At 36.0% G+C, this 21,989-nt stretch overlaps 1 protein-coding gene across 2 annotated transcripts; it reads right to left on the bottom strand.

Annotated features, from left to right (window-relative positions):
* Nucleotides 1-554: 554 nt before the first annotated feature.
* Nucleotides 555-16,146, bottom strand: LOC140765107 (uncharacterized). 2 transcript variants are annotated; one of them, XM_073104028.1, is made up of 8 exons: nt 15,808-16,146; nt 13,112-13,239; nt 7,288-7,395; nt 5,486-5,554; nt 5,327-5,410; nt 1,482-1,640; nt 1,118-1,195; nt 555-1,012 (listed from the first exon to the last, which is right to left on the bottom strand). In XM_073104028.1, the coding sequence occupies exons 1-8, from the start codon at nt 16,106-16,108 to the stop codon at nt 869-871; spliced, it is 1,071 nt and encodes a 356-aa protein (XP_072960129.1). In that variant the 5' UTR covers nt 16,109-16,146; the 3' UTR covers nt 555-868. The 2 variants fall into 2 exon arrangements, with proteins under 2 accessions (XP_072960129.1, XP_072960128.1); XM_073104027.1 differs by having other exon boundaries at nt 7,288-7,401; nt 15,808-16,145.
* Nucleotides 16,147-21,989: the final 5,843 nt, after the last annotated feature.

Raw genomic sequence — 21,989 nt, 5'->3', positions numbered from 1 at the left:
TCGTGGCATGGGATTGCTACTATGAAGCCTACATGGTTGGTTTCGAAAGGAAGACATCGACGAGAGTGTCGACTAGGGGTTGATAAAAGAGGATGGAGAGGGGCTATAATGGGAGTCCTTGACAGGGCTTACCTTCCGGACCTCTAAGGTCACCAATGGAAACTCAACCATCGGCCAATTTTCCTAGGGAAGGATAGCAGCAGGGTGGTGCTGAAGACTTGCACTATGCACCCAAACTCAAATTACACAAAAGAAATGGAAAGTGGACTCACCAACAAATGTCTAGATGGGTTAATAGGAGAGAGAGAGAGAGAGCTTAGAAGAGGGGTATGGTGATAGAATAGCTGAACAAGAGGGAAAGGTGAGAGAGAGTAAAGAAATTGAGGTGTGGTAATTGTGTGATGCTCTGCTCGTGGTTGGTAGTGGTCATGTGTTCTCAATTGAAAGATGCCCAAGCGTAGTGTTTTGTTCCTCACGATCCACCTATTAATGGTATCTTCATGCACAATGAAATAAAATGCTTCTAAAATAATGCCAATCAAAAGCTAATAGGATAGTGCTAAAGGGATTTATATTGTATGAATGTTTCTGAATTCGAATTCCAGCAACATAGATTTAATTTAAGACATTTTCAAAATTCTCACTTCTCTCTCTAAAAAAAATAAGCAGAGAGCATATAAATGCTTTTTTCACTGTTATGTAGCGGAGATACAGATACAACTCAAAAAAATAGTAATAACTAAGAAAAATTCTAATCACTTTAACCAATATTTACAAGACGCAGACACCTATATAAAGCAGACATTTGACTTAAAAATTATAACCTGCTTAAGAAAGAGATCAGAAAATCTAGACCAGCCTCGGTTATCTAAAAGAAATAAAAGTACAAAAGGAAAAGGCAAAAACAAAGACAAAAACAAAAATAAACTTGACCACTCTGTCGGACATGGATGATTTCTTTGGCTGGCCAAAACCAAGCCATCCAAATTAGGAATATCAATATAGCATGTCCCTGAAGTTTAAAGAACAATATCAGTCAAATCACCATTTTGAATTGCCATAAAACACATGGAAACAATAAAGCTCAAGTAAGAAAGACAGGTGAACGAATGCATACCAAGAAGCCAATCACTGTGTCTGCGAATGGTGCAGTATATTTGTTCAATCCCATCACATATTTCATAAACTCTTTAACCTACACAAGAAAGTAGTATTTATTCTGGTCAACTGAACATTTTTCAACAAAAAGCTATGGTTGTGTTAATGAGTTGCGGAACAAAAATCCATGCAATTGTCAGCTATCTATACTGACTAGAGAGTGAACTAACAAAAAGTGAAAATATTTATCTGCACGTGAATAGCAGGAGATGGAAGAGACTTTAAAAAAAAAGCCATCTGCACTTATAGACATCCTTTGTTAACATGAATAATCAAAATACGTCGTCTACCAACCAATAAAGGAGAATGTGAAAGACTGGCACCTTATAGTGATACGTTTGAGCTCCTGACATGATTCTTTCACTCTGACTATAAGCTTGAGATATGAAAGACTGTGAGACTGAACCCCCCAAAAAGAAGGAATCAGGCAGAGCAACCTCTGTCATATGCTGGAGATTAATGCATTTAAGAAACTGTCGGACCTAGAAGAACATTATAACGGTCAGAAAAACACAAGCAGCATTCCACAAAATGGCACCAGTACAATAGCAATTAATCTCAATCAATACAACCACAATGTATATGACATGTCTGTTTCAACTGTTATATGAATGTCTATTTCCGCTATTGCCTTCAAACAATATATATAAATTGTGATAATAGTGCTCTTGGAAGACACTAGATAAATATTGTGCATTTGATTGCACAATATAATGAATCCAATAACACTCCTACACAAGATAAGTCAATAATAAATTAAGGAGCTTAGGAAATGCCAGCCTCACCCAACCCATACCACTGACCTCAAACTACCATTTCCTCTCTCTGGAATCACACAAAATACACTCAGGACCATCTTCACTCAAACCCATGCTGCCCCACTATCTCTACATCTATTTGTACGAACAGACTAAGAAGCACCCCTCTCACAGCCTTTTTCTATAGCCTGTACACCAGCTCAACTACTGAGTCTATATGTGACAAAGAGAAGCATAGAGCATCAAAATTGAAATTCACAAGGAAAAGGGTAAAAAAAAAGGCGAGAGAGACGATTCAAAAATCATGTGTAAAGAGAAAAATTGAAGATAGCAAAAGGAGTGGAATAATGAGAATTGGTTCTAAATAAGCCAATAGATGCTTCCTCAATAACTTCCAAAATGTTTGAAGGACTTAGTATCACTAGCTCCAAAACCAATCCTTACTTTCAACTATGGATGGCCATGTCGACAGCATACCGACACGTGGCACGAAAGGTGCCGCATGACACTCCTCCTAATAGTTTTGCCTTGCTCGCTATTGACCTCGTCGTCGAGCTACCCGTCACCGTCATCGATCGCCGCACTCTGTCGTCGTTGCCCGAGCTCATATTGGGTGCCCTAGCCCGAGGAAGGAAAAAGAAATATCGAGAGAGAGAGAGAGAGAGAGAGAGAGAGAGAGAGAGAGAGAGAGAGAGGTTATTGGGCTAGGGCACCATTCAAGCATACAATCGACCGCCAAAAAACTCAAGTCTCTCTCTCTCTCTCTCTCTCTCTCGGGCTAGGGCACTCGATGCGAGCCCCAGCGATGACGACGGTGAAGACGAAGATGAATATCTCTTACCTTTTTCTCTTCTTCTTTTATGACACGTGCGATACCGTGCTATGCCAATCGGTAGTCGGCACATTCCGTGCCTGTGGCACGACTATCGTTGCTTTCAACCTTTATTAATGAGTAATAAAACAAATATAAAATAGAAAATTTGCAAACAACACGCTGTTTTTAAGTGATTCTGCAATTCACACCCTATATTATCCCTATTTTCCATTCACCCCTTGTATTTCTATAAAAAACTGCAAAAAATGTCTTGGGTTAGATTTAATTGGACAAGCTTTTAATAGAATAGAATTTCCATCTTGATTCCAAATTTCGTTATTCTTATACACCCAAAATATCATTATACCTTTTGCCCTTTTCCGTCCAAGTTGCCGTACAACAATATACACAAACCATGGCTCCAAATGTTGGCATTGAAGCAAAAGGAAAGGTCGGAGAGAAGGTGGTGTCCATGGCAACCATGCCACCTTTGCTACCCATTGCTTCTTTCTCCTCACCACATTTGGTGGTCTATATTTTATTACGATGTTCATCTCGGCTTCCTCACCGAGCACCTCTGTTGGCAACAAACACACGATGCAGCAGTGGAGCAACTAGGATATTTTCTTCAAGGCCATTGACACTAGGATAGTATAAAAGCCACTTTGGGTTTCTATTTGAATTCTGGTTTTGCCAAGAAGAGGAATTTTCATGGACTTTGGATTAGATTAGGTGTTTGATCTTTAACTGTTATCTTCCCTATAAAGTGGGAAATTTGTGCTTGTACTTCAAGATTGTCCATGTCCTCAATGCTTCTTTCTTCTTGGTATTTACTTTTTATTCTTGAAGTCCTGGGTTGAACGTCAATTTACTATGAGAATGGGAGAGCCTCACAGTTCTTTCAACCGAGCTTGCCACATGCTACAGGTCAGGCTCAACAGAACTTTACTGTCGCAGCAACCATGACCATCTTGATGGAAAGGCCGACCCACACCAAGTGGCTCTGACAATAATAGCATTTTGAGCAAGGATCGAAAGAAGGGCAGTTTACTAAGTTTATAAGTCTAGTTAAATTAACCTATATCCAAGATTTATGTCTGTTACAGAAACTAAAAATAGGGTGTGTCTTGACTATTTTTAGGAAAATGCAGGGGTCAAATAGCAAATAAATAGGGCATTTAAGCATACAATCGACTGCCAAAAGAGGCCCCGTTGTTCACCACCATATAACCAATATATAAGCCTCAACTAATTGATTCCTTCAACCGATAGAACAAAATCCTATATTGGAAACATAATTCTATGAAAGAATACCATTCCGGGGACATTAACCAGCTCTCACTCTCCACAGGTGAATTTGGCAATAGATGGCAGAGGCAATGAAAGGACTCAGATCTATTATAACTTTATAAGTGGAATTTATATTGAATGCACTCTTCAGGAGTTAAGAAGAGCCACACTTATGTTGATGAGGTCAAGAGAAAAGGGAGAAAATAGTAAAGATGAAAAAGGCCTAGTCCCATAGTTCGCCGTATCGGCCGATCCCAATACAAATCGGCCAATCCGGATTGGGATCGGCCGAACCCGATCCCGATTCAGGCTCGATCCGAACACCTCTTTCACTTTTTCTTTTCACTCTCTCTTCCTCTTTTTCTTTCTTTTATTCTCTCCTTACATATAATTATTATTTCTCTTACGAAGATATCTAGCTCTGATGAACTCCGACGAACTCCGGCGAACTCCAACAAACTCCGATATATAATTTTTTAATTAAATTTTTTTTATTTCTCTCTCAGTTTTTTCATTTCTTCCACTCTCTCCCTTTTTTTCTTCTCTTTTCTTCTTCACTGCATCATGGTCTTTTTTGTGGTTTGATTTTCTTCCACTTACGCTCTTTATAATCTCTTCTTCTTTTTAATTTTTATTGCATCACAATTTTTTCTTTTTTCTTTTCTTATTTTTGGTAAACTTGCTTCCAAATTTTTACAAGTTTTCCTGTATTTTTAAATAATATTTAGAATGTCATGTAATTAAAAAGTCCAATTCGATCCAGGCGATTGATACGGCCGATCCGATTTATACATAACATTTTTCGAAAGGCCAATCCCGATCCCGATTTTTCGAACCTTGAGCCCTACTAATCAACACCTTGGGTACTGTTAGAAATCTAGTATCTCAGTCAAATACCCAATCTGGGTTAACACATTCCGTCAGCGCAAATCTATAAAAACCATAGTTTCAAGTTTGTGTCAAGAACTATCCAAAACAATAACCAGAACTCACTGTTCAAAGGCTCAACTAGCAAGATTGGTGGTCTCAACATTGGTTTTGGACTACCCCAAGCTGAAACCAATCTATTGTGGCCAAAATGTTTTGTTTATTTCTAGAATTGAATGAGAAACTGACAGACACCAAAATCAAAATTTTGATCCATGATTGGAAAGAGAAACAGATTTGGTTCTGAATAAATCAGAACAATTTTCAGCGGTAATGCTAATGTAATAGCATTCTCAAAATATGCACCTTTGAACCATAAGTTTCAAACATTCCTACATTAATCCCTAATTGAGAAAAAACATGGTAAATATCAAAGTACCTTCGACATCATGTACTTGCTAGGCCATATGTGATATTTCCCATCTCTATGCATACTTCTCCTACGAACCTTTGATGCCATCATCTACAAGCAAGTTCAATGAGCATCTCTGCTTGTTTGTGTCACCAAAAAGTAAAATATTAGTGCATGGAAACATACCTTTGTTAATTGAAATGCTTGCTCAAATTGACGAACTTGAATCCATTGCTCCGCAATCACATTCTCAATCTAATCATTATAGACAAATAACTAATTCAAAGGATTCTTTCTGATTATAACTTCATGATACTTTCCGAGTCTGAAAACATAATGCATTTAGAAGAATATGAAAAGTGTGAGTATGAGCCTTTGCAGACAAAATATTTGAGAGGATTTTAGTTCATTACCAATTAATCCTTGCTCCATATCAAAAGCTCACAGGAAACAATTAAAGGAATTCTTAAAATATGACATAACCTGGACCCAGCCTAGAAATCCTTTAGGTTAGAAGGGTTTTAGACTTTTAGGTCAGGTAGTATTCAATTTTGACTTGATTGAAACACAAGTCGGAAACCTTTTAACTTAAGTTAAAAAGGGTAATGAGTAGGTTTCAGTTCAGGTCAAACCTGAATCTGACCCTTACACACAAAGGTACTTGGCATGAATAGTTTCAGGTGACACATAATCACTGCTTCCTAGGCCGTAGTTAGCCACAGAAGATTGCTAGGATCATCGTCAGCTTTCCAATCACCAATATGCATTTTATGTATTGATAGAAAGCTAGTCAGAAAACCTTTCAAGAGAAACAGGTGCACCAAGTTGACATCCTATGTTGCAAATTTTCCGACATATGATCATTGATCATAAGATCCCATGAATTCTTATAAATAAATCACACTCATTGACAAACACTCTTGCTTTCCGCATCCTAGGCACATAATTCAATACAAACATTCTAACTATAGTGATAGACTGATTGATAGTCAACTTACATCAAGATCTCCAAGGCCTTCTATGAAACTCATGGGATCAGAAGCCATTACACAATGTCTTGTCCTTAACTCTAAGAGAGTAGCAGAAAGGTCAAAGGGCAATGTCCTAGAATGATCCTTTATCTGCTAAATAAGCCTAAATATCCAATTTAATACTAATGATTAATATCTCTAGCATTCTAAAGCTAAAGAAGAAAAATGAAAAGCAAATAATATAGTACATAATTTCTAGACTCTAATAACAAAAGACATTTAATAACGCTCGTCCCCAAAACAAGGACATTGTTTCATGCTTAATTTTTCATTTTGAATTTCCCAACACCAACAACCATCATATAACTGTGTAGTGCTTAATTAGTATGATTAATTTTGCACAACAAAAAAACAATTCATTTTTTTCACTAAAGCAATAATTCATGTTTATTTGTAAATTAGCATGTACCATGTAGAATTTAACTATTAGTCTGTAGCATGTATGGCATACTCATACTGGATTTACGAAGTCTAACTATTTTAGCATTACTCCAAATAGTTAGTCGGTTCCTCAAAAGAAATTTGCTTTCTTTCCAGTCCTCAAGTTTGAGACTTCCTATAATCTCCATTTAGTAACTTTTATAGTTTTACAATTAGACTATGCAAATAAGTGGCTGCGTTCATGGATGATTTTTCTTAAGTTAATTTGAGAAACATTTTGAGGAGCAGACATATTTATGACTCATGAATTTAATCTATCAAGAAATTAACTTACAACCATTTTCTGGTATAGGTCCCCAGATTTAACATATATGATAGTTATCAATATTTCTTCTGCTTAGCTTTGCAATAAGAAACAATAAAATTCTGAAGTTTGACATAGTCAAACTAATCGAACTTAATACCCGAGAGAAATAAATTTAATGCAAGTCATCTGTACAAATTTGTAGCATAAGTGACATTGCTTAAAGCTACTGTAAGATGCTTAAAGCAATCAATGTTGTGTATAAAACTCACCTTCTTAACTTCTGAAGATAGAGCTTCCAATCTTTTCTCTGAATCATTTGCTAATGATTCTAGAATGTAAATATTGGAGTTCATCTTTCTTGACTCATCCTTTAAAAGCTGCACCTAGTTATTACCCATGTCAATGCCACATAAAGTTAGACAGGCACACACATATATAATTACATAAAACATGCAGAGGAAGAGAGAGAGTGAGATCTCCTCTGCCATAGCTCTAATACTTTCTTGAGAATAGCTGGGCCTCCTCTTCCATATGCCACAAGCTTAATATAACAAAAAAGAATCAATCAGAAACAAAATTAAGAATTTATCAAATTTCTCCTAGATGGGTAGTCCAATACTGCTCATGCTATGCTATACGGAAGATCCATTGGATATTAGGACTATCTTTTGAAGAACACACACAAAATGTCCAGTTTCATTTGAAACTATAAAACAGAAGAGTTCCAACCATTAGTAGCAAAACAAAGCCAACAGAAGATCACATCTCTAACAGGCTGTTCTGATACCAAAAAACAAACACCCAAAATACATCAACAGAAAACGACAGCACTACCAAGTCTACCTACAATCATAGACCAACAACCATCACCAAAACTATACCACTATCCATCACTACAACTTCAAGCTTACTACCAGTAAGCCAAAACAAGGACTTTACCACACCACTAAACCCATATATACTTCATTATGAAATAAAAGCAAAGTACAGCTTCCAGCAATATAACAGGGGATCAGCTTCAATCTTCATCCAGAATCACAGGATCTAGCTCATTTCCTGTGTGAATAAGCTTCCAGGCCTTGCTCTTAAACTCCTCTCTGACTGCATTTGTCCAACACAAGAAAATAGCTTTAATACTAGCTAAAATCTCCTTCTAGGTCTTCTCTTGTTGCTGAAAAATTCTCCTATTCCTTTCTAAGCAGACATCCCAAATTACTGCAGCAGTACACATATTCCACCATGGCCTACCACTAGCAGATCTGCTCTTCCAATCAAGTAAATCAATCACATGCTAAGGGAGGAAATAGTACATAAAAACCTTCCTTCTTCCTCCCAGGCCACCTCCTCTTAACCAAATCATCCTTAGTCAAAGTTTGGTTATCACAGGTAAACAACAGCTTTCACCCATAGTTTAAAGTTTTGTTTTTGGTTATGGTTTCGTTATTAAACGAAACGTCTTGGTCGGATTCGGTTCCAGTTTCATCGTATCAGTTTTGGACTTCTTTTGATAAATGGTCTTTTTTATCTTATTTTCATGTCATCACTCCAGCTATTGAGGCACCATAGCTGGAGTGGGAGAATTGACACATGGCTGAATAGGAGGAATCACATAGGCCAACCAGGAATCAGCAACAGCCAACATGGAATTGGTAGTCACAGGATCACCAGGATCACCAAGCATAGGCACCTCATGAACATGAGTGTTGTCAAAATCAGGAGCAAATGAAACAACATTAGTATTTTGCCCGGAACTGACGTGTGAAGTAGAGTTGACATCGCAAGGAAGTGTTTGTTCTTGGACTGAAAAGTTGGTGGTAGTCGGACAAACACTAATGATGATTCCATGTGGTTGTCGACTATATACCTTCAGCAATGGTGGCACAGGTGGAATAAACGACTGAGAGGGGTGCTCTGTCAAAGGGATAGTGAGTTGTAGTGGCAGAGGTCGCAAGGACTCAATAGTGGTTGATGTGGCAAAAACACCAGAGTTACCTACAGACCACCAAACATTAGACAGGAAAAATAGGCGGGTGAGGTTGAAATACTCCCGAGCATGGGAATGGATGAAAAGAGGAATAAAGGAAGGAGACGATGATGAAGAAGGTGGAGATGACTTAAAGAGGAAACGCGTTCTCGTCAAAGAAGACATGACAAGAAATATAAATGCAACCGGATTGAATATCAAGGGAACCAGAGCCAACGTACCCAGTTGGATACCCCAAAAAACACAATGTTGAACGGGGCTCCAACTTGTGATGAGTATAAGGTTGAAGATAGGGAAAACAAAGACACTCAAAGGCACGAAGAAAAGCATAATCAGGCCTTTTGTGATGTAAGACTTCCCATGGTTATGACCAACATAAAGACCAAGTAGAAAGACGATTGATAACATATAATACTATATCAAAAGCAAAGTCCCAATAATGAGATGGAACACCAGATTTATGCAATAGAGCAAGTCCCGACTTCACAATATGACAATGTTTTCGTTCTGCAGCTCCGTTTTGTTGGGGTGTATGAGGACAAGAAATACGATGACCAATACCATATGTCAAGAGAATGGAAGTGTTTGGATAAAAATTCACGATTGCCATAAGATTGTAGAAACTTTGATTTTGACATTCAAAATGTTTCACCATGAGCAAAACTTTTTGAAAAATTCACATACTTCATAATGAAATTTGATAGGATAAATCCATGAGAATTTCAAATAATCATCTAAGAAATGAATATAATAACAATAACCATACTTTGACAAAATAGGACTAGAACCCCAAATATCCATGTGAACTAATTCCAATGGGCTAGAAACACACAATATGATTAATGAAAGGCAATTGGTGACATTTAGTCATAAGTCATAACACATGAAGAACAGAAAATATCATTACTTTTAGAAAACAACAAAGACTCTTGACGAAGAAGATAACGAGTAGTATCCATAGTAGCATGACCAAGATGATGATGCCATGTAGAAAGAGATGGGGAGGATGCAGACAGCAAGGAGAGCTACTGGGGAAAAGCATGGACTAGAAGGTAGAAGACAATATAACTGATTTTGCAAAGGATCTTTGAGAAGTATTTTGCTCGCAGACTAATCCGTCACAAGACAAAAGGTGGGAGAAAACTAAAAAGTACAATTATTGTCTTGGGTAAATTGAGAAACAAAGAGAAGATTACGAGATATAGAAGGAACACGTCATTTATTATCAAGTCGAAAAAAATTGTTATTGAAAATAAAAGAAGATGAGCCAATATGGGAAATCAATAAACATGAACCATCACCGATTTTGACCTGATCCGATCTTGCATAGCCTGACTGAATAGAGAGATTGGCAAGGTCAGATGTAGCATGGTGAGTTGCGCTGTGGTCCGGATGCCACACGAAATCACCAACAAGTGTGTTGGGACTAGGAAGAAGAGCGACATAAGCTTGCAGAATGGGATCTTGTTGTAGAAGCACGATATTGATAGTTCAAATTAAAGTGATTGTGGCATGCCAAGGCTGAGTGGCCATGACAAGAGCAGACTTAGCATTTGAAGCCACATTGTCCTTTGCCATGACCCTTTCCTCCATGATAAGTTGGTCGAGATGGTGTTGAATCCGAGACGATGGACTTGTAAGGCTTCGAGGTGCGTTGCACTATGTTGGCCGTAGAAGTGGCCGGTACTTCAGTAGGAGAAGTTTGATCAAGGAATAGAGAGGCCTCTTGTGTAAGAAGAATTTCATGAAGAGATTCAAGAGTATGAACATCTCCGGTGGCATTGAGAGCCATTCTCAACTACGAGTAGTCAAGACCTAGCCCATGTAGAAAACGAGATGTAATACAACCGATGGAAGCAAGACCATCCACAATCATCTTGGCTTTGTTGAGATACTCTACCATTGTCAGAGAGCTCTTCTGTAAGTGATGTAGTTGGGTGTGAAGTTGCATAACACATGCTTGATTCTATTGAGTAATGGCATGCAAGGGTTTGCCAGCCTCGTGTGATGAATCTACACCAATCAATTGTGGAACAATAGCATCAACAACAGAACTCAAGATCCAACAAAATGCAAGTTGATCATGGATGAGCCATGATTCATAGGCCGGATTGGAGGAGAAGGTAGACTCAACACCGTCCTTGGTAGATGACGAGAACGTAGGTGTTGAAACAGGAGCACAACCTTCGACAATGTCAAGTAGCTTCTAGGCGTGGAGAAACAGTTTGAACTGCATCTTCCAAATGAGATAATTGGTGGAGTCTAAGCAATTAACAATAGAAGGGAGGTGAGAGATGTTGTGAGGTAGAAGCAGAAGATGCTATGAGGTCTTATCGGTGTCGTTATACAACGATGTCTAATAACATGAAGAAACAAACGGAATAATTTTCTCCTCTCTATTAGAGTTGAATAGAGAGCCAGGCAATCACATGTATATATTAACAGAATGCAATTACAATGAGTTGCAGTGAATTCCTTAAATCATGGGATTAGATAGCAAATATAGAATGATTGGATAAAATTTGTTAGGAACGATTTACATAGAATTTTTAATAGAATCATTCTGGCTGTCAACTAGTATTATGCCATAGTGGTTTAACCATTGTGAAAAATGTACTATCACAAGGGCAAAGGTCATTTAATTATTTTAGGCACCACCTCTGTATAATCCTATTCCAGCAAAGAATAAGCACCACTAAGTAGAATAAGAGTAATAAAATTACCTATCAATATAGATACCAAAGAAATGCAAATTTTATGAAATACAGTCAATCAATTAAATCTTGCCAATATGATAAAATAGAGAAATGTCATTCTATGATGATGCTAACATGGTTCCAAGTTTCGACCGATCCCAAGTGGGATTGGCCGAAATGGATCGGGATCGGCAAGAGCGGATCGACCGATACTCAATCCCGTTTTGGGTCAGAATCAGCCATATCAGCCAAAACTGACCGAAATAGAGAGAGAAAGGGAGAAAGAGAGGGAGAGTAAGAAAAAAGAGAGAGGAGAGTGGGAGATATAAAGAGAGCTTGTCAGAGGGAGTGAGAGAAAAAAAAGAAGAAGATACCTCGTCCAAAATTGTCAGAGAAGAATCGCCGAAGAAGAATCAAAGAGGGAGAGACCGAGAGAGAAGGAAGTCAGTGAGGAAAAAGAAGAGTTAGTGGGAGAGAGATAGAGAGGAGAGAGAATCGAAAAGGGAGAGAGAATTGAAGAGAGAGATCGAGAAGGGAGAGAGAATTGGAGAGGGAGAGATCGAGAGAAGGGAGTTGATGAGGGGAAGGGAGAGAGTTAATGAGAGAGAGGAGTCAGTGAGGGAGAGGGAGGGGTAGTGGGAGAGTTAATAAGAAAGAGAGTAAGTGAGACAAAGAGAGAGTTAGTGGAAGAAAAAATTAATAGAAGAGTTAGTGAGGGAGAGTATGAATTTTTTTTTTTTTATTTATATGAAAGGGAAAGAGAGTGTGTGGTAAAAGGAGAGATAAAATTAAGAAAATAATATTTATTTGTAGATTTTTAAATTTATATATGAAAATTTATATTTATATCCTATTATTATTTTTTAAAAAAATTTTAGAACTTTTCTATATTTTATATTATAATTTAACATACAAACCAATACCACCGATATATATCGTATTTTTGGATAGCTAATCCCAATCCCGATTCCAATACTTGGAACCTTGGATGCTAGTGAACCAAATCTAAGCTCAAAAGTCTATTTCAAGTAATCAAATCAAGGATTGCCATGTTGGTGGCAATTAGCATTGCTGGCCATCTATCATGGAGAGACTTAACACAGTGTCCTAGGCCATTAATAAGGACCAAAGCAACACAAACTCAGTCTAGGATGGTGAAGTGGAAGGGGCCAATGAAAACAAATGAGATCCTCTGGATGCTAATGCCCCAGAAAGATGTATTAAGATCATCATCAACAGTCTTCACACTGAAACAGCTTAAATGTGATATCAGTCATCCGCAGCAGCACTTCTGTAAGAATATTCATTGGTTCCCACGTATTTTCAGAGTTGGACTTGAGAAAAACCTAAATGTACAAAAGAAAGCAAAACATGTGACTTTAGGAACTTCCCATGAGATCAGAATTATAATACCTTAACTTTGTCTTGCTCATATATTAACGCTTGGATATCATGCTCCATTGCCTCAATAAGTTTATTGTCTTCCTCCAACTGAGCTTCTCTCGAATTTAAGGTTCTTGTACTTTCCTCCAAAATATGTTCTACATGCATTGTACAAAAGTCATTTATTGAAAGAAGGATGAAAACAAAATATTTAATTAACCAAACATATTGATGTGATTCATACAACATATAATAGTTTATATACAGTAACATCTTCATGCCAACAAAAACTGTTCAAAAAAATTTCAGAACTTCTCTTGCCAACTATAGGAGGCAGTTATTTGATGTTAAACATTACCACCAAGAATATCTTGCAAACAGGCTCTAGGATTTAAAAATTGGAAAAATATTGTTTTGAGTAATTACTTATACAAATTTATACATACTATAATACCATTGCGACTGAAAGACTTGCTGACACTTACACTTGACACTTGCATCAAAGAAGCCTATGCTTCAAGTCATGGAGACAATATCTTTAATAGTAAGGGTAAGGTCATGTAATGTTTGATTTTCATACCCCACCTTTAGCCCTTTACATTGTGATGCCCTTTAGTCCCTTAAAGATATGATATGCTTTGTTAGCCCGTTAGCTAATAGATTGAGTTTTTGGTCAACTAATTATTTAACATAGTATCGGAGTCTGATATTCTAAAGGTATGGAGTTAAATCTTGTCTAGCCCTATTTAATCCTTATCTTCTATTATTTATTCTTATATGATGTAGAGGCCACACAATCTATTATCTTTCCTTAATCCATGTACAATGTATAGATGTTGCACATGAAGGGAGTGTTAAAGATATGATATGTATTAGTGGTCTGTTATCTAATAACTTAAGTTTTTAGGTCAACTAGTGATTTAACAAAATATAAAAAACTAAACAAATCTTTAATTTATTAAAAATTATGAACTTATGATAATAAAGAAAATATAAGTGATAGTTACATAATAGTTTGTGGTTTATATAGGTGTTATATTCTAGGTCAAGGAAATGGAGTTTCCCAAAGTGTATGGGACACTAGCTTAGGCATCTAGGTTATTGGTTGTGAACAATATTGAACTAATGACATAATACATCTCATTCTGCACAAGGTACAAGATATAGGAAAATCATGGTAATAAATAAAAGAAGAAAAAATATATATGAAAAGTACACTTGTTATGAAGAAACATTAGGTGAAGGCCTAAATTATAAATATCAATGCTAATTTTCCGAAAAAGTAAAACTAGTCAAAATCCCCCTTTGTGGAAACATTTTGAAACACCTTGTAGTTACAAACTTGAAACTATTGTGCCATAATTCACTTAATATTGTATTTATTGTAGGCTTTTCTTTTGTATCACACCGCAACCAACTTCTCCCTAGCCTCTTCCACAGCATAACCTACCCATACACCTGAATTCCAAGTATTCTTGTTTAGTTCTTGAGAAGCTAAAGTAGTTACAGCCTTACAGGGCACCACTTACACATCATATCAATTGGCTGCAATTCCATCTTACACTTCTCTTTCTCTTAGCTTTATGATGGATCCCTAAGTTTTAATGAATGTTTTTGGACAATATAATTGGACCATTCTCTGCACCATGGCTGTGAGCTTTCTAGATTCTACCAACATATACACCATTAATAGTTGACTAACAAGAAAATATATTTAGTGCTACAGAGGGCATTCTTATTGGCAAGAATACCAGTTGGTTAACACCTTATGGTTCCTTAAATGTGCTCGTAGAAAGAATTTATTTTTCATCATCATACATGGTCTTTCTTGCTCAGCCCTTATGTTTGAACTAGATTTAGAATTCATGTCAATGAGTTCTAGGATAAAATAAGAAGTTTACACTTCACTAGTACATCTGGAAATTTTTAGATAAGGCCATAGTTGGACAATTGAAGTTCACTATTGGGAATCTATGCACGTTAAGGATCATAAAGACGGTAATTTAAAGTCAATGTTCTGTTTGCATAATGCTCTTCCATTAATAATTTAGTTCATAAGAAGCACAATATCCAAGTTCTAGACAAGTTATTGGGCAGAATATTAGAGGTTTGATAAATATCAAAAGTAAGTTGTACTCATTTTATAAAAACCCACATGGTTTCAAAATGCAGAAGCCTTATGGTTGTAAGAGAATATTTCATTAAATCCATCTAGGCCGATGTCTCCAACTTGAAACTAATAGCAAGTTAGTGAAGTAGTGGTCCACGGAAATAAACAATTCTATACCTAACATCCATCGTGTTTCCGTAGCTAGTAATCCAATATGTCAGAGGATTTTTGAAGGGGTTGTATCTAGGTTGCATGGGCTTAAACTCTCACACTAAATGGTAGATGCACTGTATTCCAACATGCGGTCTGTGTTGATGTACTGCATCAAAACACTACCATCCAAAGACTAAATTTCCTTCTAATTGCATTACATGGTTTTCTAAAAAAGAAAAGGTTTAAACTTTCTGCGTATGTCCACTTTCCAATTAAAATAACAGATGAAACTTTTGCCCCTTTTGCAGAGCCGGTTGTTCCTAACAACGATACCAACTAGAGAGTTCGACAAGAATCATTGATAGAAGTGTACAATTCCATATTAGCAACCATGCAGTTCTTTGTAACTGGAAGAACCCATTTTGCTACGCATTCGAACTAGAAAAGTGACAAATCTAATTACCTAGTCGAGTAATCTTGAGCTTGAGCTCCTCTACCTCCGATTTCATGATGCGATTCGACTCCTCTACTTGCGATATCGCAGCATCTTTTAACGACGAGGTCTCGAGATCGGAGAGAGCATAGATGGCGGAAAGCAAGGCGGCCACGGAAACGAGGACGACGACTGATCGAACAGTTCCAGATCTCCGGCGATCGGGGCTCCCGATGAGGTGGATGCCGATGGATAGGAGGCGGAGAGGGAGGAGGACGGCGACGAGGAGGAGCAGAGCTCCTTCCAAGGTGGAAGAAGGGGAAAAAGCCATGGGGGTCCACCTAAGGGGTGGCAGGTTTTATTTACTCTCCTCTTTTCTAATTTAATTTGCTCTCCTTTTATAATTAGAAGTTGAGTTATTTGCAATAAAAATCCAATTAGTAGACCCATTTTCGGTTTTCTTTGAGGATAAGATATTTTTTATTTGTTTATCTGATGTCCAAATATTATTAAACTAATTGGATGGAATCTATGAAATTATAATCTAAATGTTTTATATTTAGAGTTTTTTGATATTTGAAATCTATTTTCGTTGGAACAAATAACTCTTAGTTTAAATAAAATATTTTTACGGTAATTTATAATTTTTTTAAGTAGATATTGTAATTTATTTACAACTCTTTTTGAAATATTAATTGAGGAGTTTTTGTTTATTTAACTTATCATAATTATTTTACTATTATCTCTAATCAGTCTCTTATTATATTAATTGAACAATTATAGAGTCTCTTATTATATTAATTGAATAATTATAGAGACTTGTATAGAAAAAAAGTAATTAAGAGATTTTAAAAAAAAACTAAGCAGCAGCATAACAAAAAAATGAAAAAAAGTATGGTCCACAAAGTTTTCATATTTAGACTACAAAATTTTAATTCCGTGGAGTTTCAAAACAATATTCATAGGATATCATCTAACGATAAAATATTATAAAATTAATTAGATAAAATTGGTCGTATCATGATCTAGAGCTTAAGTATCCAGAGTTTTTATTTATTTAAACTATCTCTAAATTGTAACGGTAAAGTATATAAATTCTACAATGTAAAAAAGGGGATTTTAACAAATCACACCCCATATTTTACCTATTTTGTGATTCGCATCTCGTCTTTAAGAATTTTATAATGCGACCACTTATTTTTTTTATAATATTCATTTAACATCCTAACGTTACTTTAGCTAACTAACAGTAACCATGTTATATGATTTATATGACTCTAATTCAAATATTACTAAAATACTCTTATAAGGTCTTGACCTAACCTAAATCCTCACAAAATCACTTTCTCCAAACTAAACCCTATCCCACAAAATCTAAATCCTCTTTTCTAAAACTAAACCCTACCCCACAAAATTATATCAAACCTCACAACCTTATAAGAATCTCTCAAAATTCCTGCGACTTACAAATCTTAGAAGCTTCCCCTAACTTCACCCACTTTTCTCCATCTCTCCGGCTAAAACCTTATTTTTCTCTATTTTTCCCCAAATTTTCTTCATCTCCTTCCCCGTTTTTAAGGTCACAAACAACAAAGTTGGCTTGGCATTTAGGGAGCTGTAAGATCTTCATGGCTTAGAGTTTGGAAGCCCTAAGGTTGGCTTGGTATTTAGGCAATATTCTCCATGGTTTGGGAAAAGCAATAAGCTATGGATGTTCAAGTTATGAAGAAAATTAGAGATGAGTACAAAGGTAATTTAGGAATGTTATAAATTACATAGTGAATTATAATATAATATTCTATTTCTGGTATTATTCTGTTTCATTATGGTTATGCTAAGTAAACTTAGAGTGTTAAATGAACATTATAGAAAAAATGAGGGGTCGTATTATAAATCCCTAAAGACGGGGGTGTGAATCACAAAATAGGAAAAATGTAGGGTGTGATTTGTAAAAATCCCCAAAAAATAACCAAATTGTTAAAAATTAATAAAAGTTGTTATTATATTTACTATAGTAAGAGACTAATTAGAGATAGTTTAAATAAATAAAAACTCTTTAATCAATGTTTCAGAGAGAGAAATTAATCTATATTACAAATAAATATAATATCTACTTAAAAACTGTGAATTACTATTAGAATTTTATACTTAAACTATAAATTTCGTACTTAAACTATGAATTATTCATTTAGCTATAGATAGATTTCAAATTTGAAGAAACTTCGAATACAAAAGTTCTAGAAAGTTTCACCCGTTGTTAATTCAACTTTGACTTTGTAAAGTTCGTCCTAGTTTGATTTGTAGGTTGAAAAGTTGATTTCAAGTTATCTCCCTTTTGGATACCTATGTAAACAAAAACAGTCTTGTTATTACTTGAATTATTAGTGTATCCAAGTCTATACTTGTCTTTTTTAAAAATTTGAGCCTTTAAAATCTCATCCAGCTTATTCTTTCCTTTTAAAAACGTCATCTCTTTTAACAATCACTCTAATATAGTCTTTGCGGTCTTCATCTTATCCTTAGTTGTTTTCATTTATTAAGTGAGGGTTTTAACATGTTCAAGTTCCACCTTATACATTTTCTCAAATTGATTTCTTTCAGGTACAATTTCCTTGAACCTTTGAAATAGTCTTAGATTATTTTTCTTGAGATTGGACGACTTTATATACAAATCATTATATATTTTTTGTATCTCAGATTCTTCTTCTTCTTCTTCTTTTAAGTGGTAACACTTTTTATTTATCTATACTATCAGAATCAACAATAGAGTCAGTATGAAATAGAGAAGCGGTGAAAGCTACATAGTTCTCTTGGTCTTTCTCAGAATCGTCGTTCAACTCATCCAAGTCATCCGAAGTGACCTTCATAGCCTTACCCTTCTTCTTATGCCGATTTGGACATTCTTGTATAATATGTCCGAAACTAGAACATTCATCGCAACGAATCTTACTATCATGATTTTTAGCTCTCTTTGAAATTATTTTACCCACCCCAACATTTGAACTAGCAGAATTTTTCTTTATCTGAAAATTTTTATTTTTCTCAAGCTTCTTAGCATTGAACTTATTCGACTTCTTAAAGAATTTACTAAACTTTTTATCTCAACCTCCAATTTAGGTAAAACTAGAGCCATTAGAACCCTAACTCACGAGGCTATCTCCACCTAAATATTCATAATCATCTTACGGACGGATCGTTTTAGATCTGGTCCATAACAAAAACCTAAACGAAAAAAAAACTACGAATCCAAACTCGGATCAAAACCAATCACTAAAATAGTACCATTTACAAGACTGGCTTATAAAACAACCCGTTGATCCCTATGACTTTATTTCTCTCAGTCTTGCTCGCTAGAATCTATAATTTATCGCTTCTTGTGATTGATCTCCAACCTCAATAGCCCTTAAGATTGATCTTTCGTCTAGATGACCCTTAATACGAAAGCTTAATGCGAAATAGAAGAGATAGACATTCTTTGTAGAAGAAATGATGTAGCCTTAAGAACTTTCTTTCAATTGTATTCACCAACCACACTAGAGTTCGGGCATCACAATGCTTATATATATTACTAATAGAGCTAAATCCAAGTCATATACAGAACTCACGTAAGTCCAGAATTTACATATTATGCAGGTGCTTTCGAACGTGGCCCGAGTGCGTTCGAACGGGCTGACTTGTTCTCAGGTGCGTTTGAACGGATCCAAGTGGTTGAGTTCGAAAGCGTAAATACACTCTTCTGTATGTGTGAACGTTCTGTGAACGTATGTAGGGTGCATTTAAATAGCCCTTTACTGCGTTCGAACTATAAAAAAACATTTTTTGTATTTGCGAACGCCTGTACACGCGTTCAAATGGCTCGAACGTATTCTCTGTATATGCGAACGCCTGTGCACGCGTTCGAATGCCCCGAATGCGTTATCTGTATATGCGAATGCCTGTGCACGCGTTTGAACGCCCCGAATGCATTATTTGTATATGTAAACTCTTGAGAGCGCATTTGAACGCTGCGTTCGAACGTGGTACGAACACAAAAACTTTTCTCATTTGATCTTGAAATTCTTCAATCCAAATACTTTCAAAACTTGTGTAAATGCTCATATATATGTATAAAAATACTTAAAATATTTTGTATACAATTGTCAACACTAAAACCTAACAATTTTATTTAATTTGTATCTCCTTATATGCTTCTTTGAGTGATGAATGAAGAGTCATACCTCATAGGTTCATAGATACAGAGCAGTGATTGCCTCTTCCTTCGCTTCATTGGATTTTTTATATCACCCACTTTTAAGGTATGTGAAAAAACAGACATGTTTCATTCTTCATCTTTGAATGTGGTGCATTGACTATGTTAGGGAGACAATGGAGTCCTAATCTAAATGAAACGGTCTCTCGTATGGCCATGGACTAGTTCTACAAGGTTGGTCACTCACTCTTGTCTATCTGATTTGCCTATACGCTAAGTTGATATAAGATCTATCATTAATGAAAGTTAGTCTGAAAGTAAGAAAGGGTTAAGCTATTAGTTGAGAGTCTAAGAGTCTATATAAATTCTTTCACTTTTTCCAAGTCACTAAATCCTTAGGTGTGATATTCAACAATCTTATCATTTATATGCGAATCCAACATAGATCGCTTCCCCCTTGAGTTTAATCTATACTACTTTTAAGTAAGCATTATAGCTAATATTTCTTCCGATCAACTATCGATCTCAAGAGTTGGGCTCTTCAATGCTGTCAACCATTATTCATGAGTCATTGTGAACTTACACAACTCATGCATCAGTGTCGTGAACCATTGTCCTAACCCTAGTCTCTTACACTATCAAGTGTAATTATGCTTGGACCCTAATAGAGCCTTAGAGGCACCAAATTGGCAACACTATTCACTTACAAGAGTCTAGGATTTTGCCAAACTATCGACTTTGATACCAATTGTTAGGGAGATGGAGAAGTCCTAATCGAAGTGAAATAAAATTTAACACAAACCTTATAATTCAACTCAATCCAAAAATTTAAGATAGTAGATTAGGGTTCAAGAATCTATATAAACTTTTTTTACTTTTATTCTTTTCTTTAGGTGAGAGTAAACTCTCATATGTGATACCTAACAAACCATATCGAAGCGGTAGGCTTGGTTGCACTGTTGTCACCTCTTCATCCAACTCTAGCACAATTTATGGCCCTACCCCACCTACAAGCTAACACATCAGATCCTCTCCTCTCCTCTTGTGTCAATAATCCTAGTAGTGCACTCAAAACTGTTGGTAGGATGGGCATGGGATCATGTAGTTGTTGGTGATAAAGCTGTTTGCAAAGTTGAGATGTTGCAATGAGTTAATCGTACATTTGGCACATCTAAAAGCTTCTTGTCCTTGAAGTTAATCGTACACTGCTCCAACTCCGAGAGAGCGTCGTTACTGAATCTGTCAACCCATGAAGCTGGAAAAGTAACGAACATCTCAACTTCGGATAAAATTAGAATACAAAATTTGCATGTTCCATAGCGTCTTCATGATGGAATCAAATAGATAAAACGGTACGTGATTTTGTCCTATACAACTCCATGCAACAATCACCGTATTCTCTGGCTCCTAGATGCAATATATCTAGCCGTTGCTGTCAATCAAATTGGTTCTTAATCAATGCTTATTAACTATCTGGAGACCATCCTCAGTGTCACATAATGCTAGTATTAACTCTTGTACACAATCAAATTGGTGCATAACACAAGTTAGGATAGTGCCACTCCATCACGGCAAAATGGATGGATTGACGCATCTTATTATCTGCAACGATAAGTGAATGAAAATAATGTTAAATTACTGAAGAGAAAGTATAATAGTAATATAATAGAAGTACATTATCTTCACGAGCATGCATGATCCTCTTACTACTAGTCAAGCTGACTTCTCTAGAAATGAAGTATCTGAGATACCCAGTAGTGTGCAATAGTATGATAGAAATTAATTTAATTAATCATAAATCTACCTTCTGAAAAGAAATACTATGACTTGGTTCTTTTGTAAAAGAAACTAACCCTTCCATTGTTTCATGATTTAATTACCCGAATAGAATATCCATAGTACTATTCGGTGAGGCAAGTACATATTTTTACAAGGAAGGAAATTAAATATTTTCTTTTATATCTATGTCACTAGGATTCAAACTCGGAGAAATCTGACACACAACATGAGTCTTTTTAACCAC

The sequence above is a fragment of the Typha angustifolia genome, chromosome 8 (genome assembly GCF_048772165.1).
Source record: "Typha angustifolia cultivar Huaian chromosome 8, ASM4877216v1, whole genome shotgun sequence".
Lineage (NCBI taxonomy): Eukaryota > Viridiplantae > Streptophyta > Magnoliopsida > Poales > Typhaceae > Typha > Typha angustifolia.
The sequence above is the reverse complement of the archived record's forward strand: the minus strand, read 5'-3'. Positions and strand labels throughout refer to the sequence as shown.